Source organism: Frankliniella occidentalis, unplaced genomic scaffold (genome assembly GCF_000697945.3).
Source record: "Frankliniella occidentalis isolate FOCC.00 unplaced genomic scaffold, Focc_3.1 Scaffold58, whole genome shotgun sequence".
Lineage (NCBI taxonomy): Eukaryota > Metazoa > Arthropoda > Insecta > Thysanoptera > Thripidae > Frankliniella > Frankliniella occidentalis.
Window position 1 is genome coordinate 662,226 of NW_026267188.1, and position 8,500 is coordinate 670,725.

The following is an 8,500-nucleotide window of genomic DNA, read 5'->3' on the forward strand; positions in this document are numbered from 1 at the left end:
GGCTGGATTGGGCGGGGAGCAGCGTCTTCGAGACCGAAGACTGGAATAGTTTTCCGCTATGGCAACAGTGATGCAGCGGTGCGTGACGCAGGCGCCCCTCGAATGTATAATTGATAATCGCACGCTCGCCTCGGAACACCGCAAGGAGGAGCTTGTCGGGGCGCTGCTGGGCGCGCGGGGCGGGGCGGCGGGGCCGGGGTCTTCGATAGCCCCGGGCAGCCCCGGGCCAGGCTGGTGGGCAGCGGGGCGTGCTGTCCGGCGGCGCGCAAGGTTCGGGCCAGAGCAGCCGGCGCTAATGACTGCGGGGGGTAGGGGGTGCCCCCCCCCCTTCCCCCTCCGCTCTAAAAACCCCTCCTCCTCCTCCTCCTCATCCTGGTGTTATTGTTTGTTAATAGTCCGCAATAAAGTCGGGCCGCAGGCGCAGGCCCCAGAACAATCCCTGCCCGCCCCGCTCCTCTGCCTGACCAGGGGTTGCAGCTACAGGGAGGGAGGCTGGGCTGGGCGGGGCTCCGTCCAAATATTATGTCACGCTCCCTCTCCTCTCCGCCACCTTTGGTTAGCAATCGCACTCGCTTGCAACCAACAGAGAGAGAGAGAGAGAGAGAGAGAGAGAGAGAGAGAGAGAGAGAGGGGGGGGGTGAATGGAGAAGAGCGTGAGGAATGAGACTATAGTCCCGCAGCTCTCCCTGTCCGCTGCGAGCCGGTCGAGCAGAACTGCGATGCGCCCATGGATTGGATAGGATAGCGCAGCGAGCGGCGCCCCTCAGCTGTGCTCGGCTGAGCGGGCGCAAGGCGGAACGCAGACGGGCATGATCACAAACGGGAGCACAGAGATAAAATTAAATCGATAATTAGGTCCAATTTTGAAGGGGTGGGGGCCTGCCCTCCCATCGTTTGCAAAGCTAAGTAAAAATAAGCTAGTGCTGTTGCTATTTATTTGGCAAGGCCCTGTCATAAGACTAGGCTGTTTTGCTGCACCAGTGCAGACTACGTATCTATCGAGCTGTCAAACACTATTTCCTTATGTTTAACTCCACAAAACGGTAGCAAAAAAGCTTACTTTTTGTGCATCGAGTTTCGATTTTTTTTTTCGTGAGCAATGTAAGGAATGTTGTGCGCTTGGAATACACGGAATAAAAAATCCCGAACGACACCGAGCTTAGCAGCATAGAGTGGTCTCAAACAATTATTCCGGAGAATGTAAAAATATCACCAAAAACCAAAGGAGTAAATTGAATGGCACTTTCAATTGTTCGCCTTAACAGTTGTGGACTTGCAAGCGTTTTGCGCACTAGTGTAGAGTGTTTGACAAAGGAGTTGAACACAATGAACACTTCAGTATTGAACTATCACTACCGCCAAATTGAACAGTTAATTTCAGCTATCAAGTTGTAAACTCTATTTCAGCCACTGAGTCTCTACCACTTTATTTATCAGTGTGTATACACGCGACACAGTCTCCGTCCAACGCGCGGCTCCGAGCTCCGGTGCGGCATAGTCCGCTCGGATAATGGTTTCATTTCCCTGTGCGGCGCGTCGTTGTGCGCCCCGCCCCACCCCGCGGCGGCACTGACCAGTTTTTCATATATTACAGCGGTGACCGGCGGCCTGGCGGCGGCCTCACATTATCTGTGCGCCGCCCGACCGGGCCTAGTTCAGGGGCGGGGCGGGGCGACGGCCGAGCCATTTTCAATACCGCCCTGACGTTGGTAGTAGTCGTAGTATTGCCGGGGCGGCCAGAGGATATTTATACCCGAATCGGAAATCCGTCCTCGGCATACCTCGCCCGCGCCAGAGGAGCAGAAGAAGAAGAAGAAGAAGAAGAAGAAGAAGAAGAAGAAGAAGAAGAAGAAGAAGAAGAAGAAGAAGGCGGGCACCCACTACAGGCCAACGTGCCAGGGGAGGAGGAGTAGGAGGAGGAGCGCCGTCTTGGAGAGGCTCGCCGTCTCGTCTGGGCTGCTTGGAAGAGTGGCGATAGGAAATCCGCATCCCCCGGCCACCCCGCCTCCTACACGTATCTGGGCCGGCTCCATCGCCCCCTCCCCCCCCCCACTAGTCACCACACTGTTATTATTGCAGAGTCACCCGGGCGGCAATTCCAAACCACCCCTAAATGGGATTACATAAACATTCAGCCGTATCATCATTCCCAGCAGAGCCGGGGCGGAGCTGCCTGTGTGCGAGAAAGAGAGAGAGAGAGAGAGAGAGCGGGAGAGGGGCAGGGGCGCGGGAGAGCAAGAGGGGAGGAAGAGGGAGGAGAGCAGGGGGCTGTAAGCGAGGCGTGGGGGAGGGGGTTAAGTCGCGAGGTTTTACGGCTCTCCCAACCGATTACATAAGAACAGTTGCGCAAGGTCACACATGAACACGCACACCCAACCACCACCCCCACCACTGTTAACGCCGTGGTCGCCTAACTTGCCAAAATGTTGGCAGTCGATTGGAGGCTGCCAATTTGTGGCCACTTTGCTTGCCAAATTTTGGTCGTCTTTTTCGAGGCTGCCCATTTTTGACCTCCTTGCCTTGATTGCCAAATTTTTGTCGTCATTTTGGAGGCTGCCAATTTTTAGCCTCCATGCTTGCCAAAAGTTTGCTTTCTTTCAAAAGGAGGCCAAAATTCGGCAATTGAAAAGGACTGCCAACACTTAGGCAAAGTTAGGCGACCACGGCGTTAACAGTGAACCCCCGGACAACTTTCAACCCTTCCAGTCAGTGCCTACTAACTGGGTGCGGAGCGGCCCGCGTCGAGCTTCTGAAGCAGAGGGACAGGGTTCCTTGAGCCACGCCACCACCCTCCCCAACCCCAACCCCGCTTCCTCGAGGACGCGCCCTTTTCTTCAGCAGGACGACGGCCGTCACAGCCCCAGCCCCGCTCCAGGATCCACCCATGCTACGCCCCGCCACTTCCCAGGGGCTAATTTGGCCCCGCGAGTGGGAGCGGCATCCAGCCACTTTAAAGCGACCGCAAGCTTACGTACGGGCGGGGGGGCGGGGGGTGGCCGCCCTTGGACAATCTCCACAGACATTGCGTGCATTTGGGCCACGGATAATTCCAGAGAGGGGGTGAGAGCAGAGGAGAGGGTCGGCACGCCGCACCCCGCCCCGCCACACCACCACGCCCCGGCAATGGTTCGGGCCGCGCGGGTGGTTGCGGCGGCGGTGGTTTCGCTGAGGGATGGTAGGGTGGTTGAGCTGCTCTGGCAATCCCAGCCAAGACTAGTCGGGCGGGGCGGGGCGGGGCGGGCCTCTTCAGAGATAAAGCCCCGGCCAGCAGCAGCCTTTATGGGGCGGCCGGGACACTCAGCATCAGGGGCGGGGCGGGGCGCGGCGGGCAGGGCGGGGATGGGTTTAGAACGGGGTAGGAACCGTCGTTCAAAGTGATATGCGGTGTGGCGTCGAAGAAGAAGAGCTGTAGCGGCGGCGGCGCGGGGGCGGAGGAAGGGGTGCGGGACCGGGGAACAGGTTGAGAAATGGAGGGGCGGCGCGGCGGGGAGAGAACAGTGCGAGGCGCAGGAGGGAGACCGGAAGTGCGCCGCAGGACGGACGTCGCCCGGAAACAGATTCTATTACGCGGGATCGGCGGAAGAGATAATCTTTCTTTCGAATGCCCCGCCTGTACGACGTCCTGCCCGGCTGCCGCCGCCGAGCTCGTGTGTGTAGGGGAGGAGGGGGGGGTGAGCGCGCGCGCAGCAGGGGCTATTCGCACAGCGCTGCAGCGCCAGCAGATTCGGCATCGCGATCGGCCCGCCCCGCCACACCACTGGACGTGTGCTGCTGAGCTAACACACCCGCACAGCCAGCGCACCACGGTCTGCCAATAGAAAGATCATGCACACGGCACACACACAGTCAGTCACGCGCAACACAACAACCCGGAAGTTGTAGCCGTAGTCGTGGTCGGGACACAGTCGGGCACGCCGTCGTCGCCACTCACCTTGCGCGATGTAGATGGTCTTGTCCCCCGGGGCGGCGTTGGTCGTGGGGCCGTTGGCAGCGGCGGCGGCGGCGATGCGGTCGGCGGCGCGCTCCTCGCCGGCGAGGTCGTCCTGGGAGTAGCGGCCGACGCGGTGCAGTGACGGGCCCCTCGGGGGCACGTCGGGCGGCGCGGGGTCCGGCGGCGCGGGCTCGGGGGGCGCGGGCTCCGGCGGCGAGTCCCCGTCCAGATCTGGGCGCCGGCGATAAGGGCAGCACAAAGAGAAAGAAGAGGGAAAGTGAGCACGTGTCAGGAACAATGCGTTCAACCTCCGTGACATCTCCCCGACGTCTTGTGGCAGCATCGTGGTAGTAAGCGGCGGGGGGTGGAAGGGTTGAAGGGCGCGAGGTGGGGCTGTGGGGAGGGAATGGGGAGCTTTGGCGGGGAGAAGAATGTCGAAGGGAACCGCAGAGTCAGGCCGTTACGCGGAACGGAACGGGCCCCGCGAGGCACCCCGCCAGCTGCACGCGACTCAGGTATTATTTAGAAAGCGTTACGTTGTTACGTGTTTCCACACCGCGCGCTCGAGCTTTTAACATTCAGAAATGAAGAGGTGAAAAAAAAAAAACATCGATGAAATGTCGTGGTACGATTTTTTCAAAGGATATTTTCTGTAAAGTTTATTTTCTTGACCTTTTTATTTTGCCCGTCGAGGCCAGTCGCGAGTGCGGATCCATTTCACAAAATAATGAGGCGTATCCACTTGGCGCTTTGGCCTCCGCAATATGCAAGGGGTGAGGAGAGCGAGAAGCGCGAGCAAGAGATAGAGAGAGCAGCCCGGCCGGCTCGCGAGGCATTTAAAGATTAAAGAAGATGTATCCATATACATGCTCGAGCTAATGGGAAAACTCCTTCGCTGAGTTGAGGCTTTTCAAGTCAACTTTATCAAAAGTTACGGAAGAGCGACATTCTTCGCCCTCGAGGGCGGTTGGTGGTGGTGGCGGCTTGGCGAAAAATTAGGAGGCATGGGCGAAGTCCGTTCCAAGGCAGCGGGGGCGGAGGGGCGGGACAGTTTGTCGAGTTGGCAAAGACGAGGGGAAGCAGTCGCAAGGAGATCAGCAGAGCCCTGCGGGGCGCCACCGTACGTCGCACTAGAATTATTCAGCAGTCAATAGGAGGCAATCAACATGACCGAAACAGGGGAAAAAAGGAAACACAGAAATATGGACCTTTTTGCCCATAATTTGGCAACAATGCAAATCTCTACAGTACAATTGTGATGTGGTCAAATTTTTAAATAGCAAAAACACCTGTCCCTCTTAAATTTTCTAATGAATCAATTGGCGATGAGTTATTTTGTTGACACTCAAAATACAGTTTATCTCAAGTAGTACAAACTTCTAATTGCAGCGTTGCGACATTGTGGGAAAAAAGGTCTATATGAATTCATGTTTAATTAAAAAGGATATAGTTAAAAAGGATCTATCATTTAGTAGCATATTGCTTTTGAACAGAGCCTGGTTTTCATAATTTATATGTTTTACAGGGTTCGTAAATCATAAGACTGGTACGGAGTTGATTAAGTTTTCCTCATAATAATCAAGAGTCCCGAGACCTAATACATATGCCCTGTAAAAACATACATGTGTTGTAAGTATGCTACACATTGTGACTGATTAGTAGCTTTGACAGTTAATAGTGAACACTTTACCCAAGATGGACATGCAAAAGCTCAAATTTATATTAAATGATGAATGACACTATAACTCATTGATGAAGTGCTTTTAATTTCTATTAGAAAAACTTTTACTCACTTTGTGGATTTTCGTGTTCAGTTCAAAGGCATTTGCCATCCCAGCCAACGATCCGACATATCCGACAGAACAAGTTGAGGTTGAGGAAGGTCAAGGTCAGGACAACCTAACCCCTGTTGCATGTTGCATACCTTCCGTTCACTCGATATTTCTGATCTCCACTTCGTGAAAAACGTACTCAAAAGTCCACAAATTTAATACGCCACATTTTGCTCACAAAGTCCACATCTATATGGAAACGAAAAGTAGAAAAACGTGATGAAATTGCACAAAACGCTATCGAGCGACGAGGACGACCGACGACAACGACGACGACGTGAACGCAAACGCGACTGTCGACTGTCCAAAGCGACAGCCAAACTGACTATACGTTTTATCCAAAGCGGTCATACGTACAGTCGCTCAAAAATCGTTGATTCTTCCCAGCTACAACTCCTTCATTGTGATCAATTTGCTTGTACAACGCGAAAATCTGTTCCAATTTTTTTTATTTTGATTTGTACTGCTGGCTGCGGAATGAAATTAAAGTAAAAGTTCTATAATTATCCTTTGCGAGCGAACGTAGCGTGATTTAACGTGTTTCTCTTATCAGAAATCCTCGAAAGTGTTGCCAGAGGCACGGACGGGAGGTTATGTAGCTCAACCGCAACCTGTTCTGTTCTCACTGTCAGCTGATCATTGAAGTGTGTCGGTTTGTCATTGTATGCACCACAGGCCTACTCACCTTTCCAGAACTCTGGCCATTCCACGCCTAGCGTTTGAGGCAGGATCAAAATATTCCGATTAATTTTTGAAAAATTTGGATTTTTTTTATTTGTTCACATGCAAGTAACATACAACATCAACTTAAAATAGATTAGTCACAAAAAGAAAACAGAACTTAAAACGACTGGTAATGAAACAACAAATGTGGGCACATGCTGTAAGAAAACTTTGGCATTAACAACAAAGCCGATAAGAAAAGAAAGGCAGAGAGAGGGGGCATTCTTTCTCGTCTGGATGCGATGGTGTCGTGGGGGTGAAGGCCTCTCGTTGAGGGGGTCGGGGCCGTGGCGGTGCGTGGCAGAGGGCGGGGCCAAGGGAGCGGGACGGGTGCTGCACCCGCTCGGTTACAACCGACACAGCTCTTCCATTTACAATGAGAGGGAAGCGGAGCCTCCCTTCTTCCCCGCAGCCCCCCCCCCCCCTCCTCCCGCCCCCTTCAACCCCCTTTCTCTCGCACACATCGCCCCGAGCCGACCAGACCGCATGTCCTGTCCAGGTCGACCGTTCGACAAAAAGTGCGTTGGAGGGAAGGAGGGAGGGAGAAGGGAGGGAGGGGGCATGGCGTGGTACGGTTCGTCCAGCGACCCGAAAACCGCAAACACGAAATGCCGTTCCCAGAGATCGCGAATTAAAACGTGTTCGCGTCCGGTTGGCGCTGACGAAACAACGCGCGAACCACATCTCTCTATATTCCACTCGCTGCTGCCGCTATATGCTGCCGTTCTTCGCGTTTCCTCGGCTGCCCTTTTCTCCTATTTTTCCCTGAGCGCGACTTTCCCTCGCGAGCGACCGAGGAGGAGACCGAGCCTTTCGCCTTTTCCCAGACCTGTCTTACGTGTTTCGCGTTACCCCTCCTGACACCGCACCGCCGGGCCGCCGGGTCGGGACGGGGTGGCCTGCATCCAGCTGCATTACTTCACCCCCCCCCCCCTCTCCCTCCCCTCGTCTCCCCTCGGACTGTTTCTCTTTTCTCTTTTTCTCTGGGCTGGCGTCTAGTTTTTAAGAGGGAAACACAAAACGAGGAGTCGAGAGAGGCACAGCGTCCCGAGATTGGACTGGATAATCCGGAACTGTATGTATGTAGTGAGCAACCGAGGTGGAGGGAAATGGGAAAGGGGGGGGGGTGACAGCAGCAGCCAGCGCTCGCGAGCGACAGAGAGAGAAGGTGGAGTGAGACTGGGGGAGAGGGGGTACCACCCCCATCTCGTCAAGTAAACACAGATCATCTTGTGTACCAAGCTGGCAGAACCGAACCTCTCGCATTTTTGGGATCCACCAGGATAAACGCGATGACAGTGCACTGTCAATGTTTTTGTGGTTGTGGTGGTTGTTGTTTACGAAATTTGTTAGAAAAGAAAGCTAGAACCAAATAAAGCAACTCATTTCATCCGTAAGGGGTGGTTTCTGTTCGCCACTACCATTGCCCTCCGTGATGTCCTTGCACCCTCTGGGCGTGTCGGCATGAGGCCGGGTAAACAAGTGGTCACATCATTTTACAAGGTATGCAGAGTGGCGGAGTTGAGGTCAGGGCACCCTTAACCCCCCGCCCCCTTTTCCCTCCGTATCCAAACATTTTCCCCGACTTAAACGCAGTTGGTAAAAGGCAGTGGGGTGATGATGGCGGTGGCCTTCGCACAACTTGCTAAACGATGGGTGGCATATGAAGTCCACTCTCACAGTTTATTGCCCCTATTTAAGGCCGCGCCCTGACCCCCCAAAACCCCACCATTTCTTTCTTTCTTTCATCGCGACCTCGTTTCCCTCTGCTCCCTCCCTTTCTCCTCTCTGCCCTTCGACGTCGGCACGAAAACTAACCAAAGAGTTTCGGGAGAGGGAATCGAAAGTAGCGGAGCAACCACAATTAAGTCCACGAACCTAACGACTTGGAGTTGTCAAACTGTCAAGAAATAGGGAGAGAGAAAAAAAGAGGACACAGGACTCTTTCCGTCGTTGTCGCTGCGGAAGTTTATTTTTTGTGTTCCGCTCGCTGTCCTCTTAGAGAAAGAGAGGG

The 8,500-nt window shown here is 54.3% G+C and overlaps 1 protein-coding gene across 1 annotated transcript in view; it reads right to left on the reverse strand.

The window, feature by feature from the left end:
- The window catches only part of LOC113212756 (teneurin-a-like), a 495,982-nt gene that overhangs the window by 359,115 nt on the left and 128,367 nt on the right, over positions 1–8,500 (reverse strand). The window contains exons 5-6 of the mRNA XM_052267728.1: positions 6,449–6,475; positions 3,932–4,162 (exon numbers count right to left, since the gene is read on the reverse strand). Of these exons, the coding sequence (XP_052123688.1) occupies positions 3,932–4,162; positions 6,449–6,475 (258 nt within the window). The remainder of the gene's footprint in view (positions 1–3,931; positions 4,163–6,448; positions 6,476–8,500) is intronic.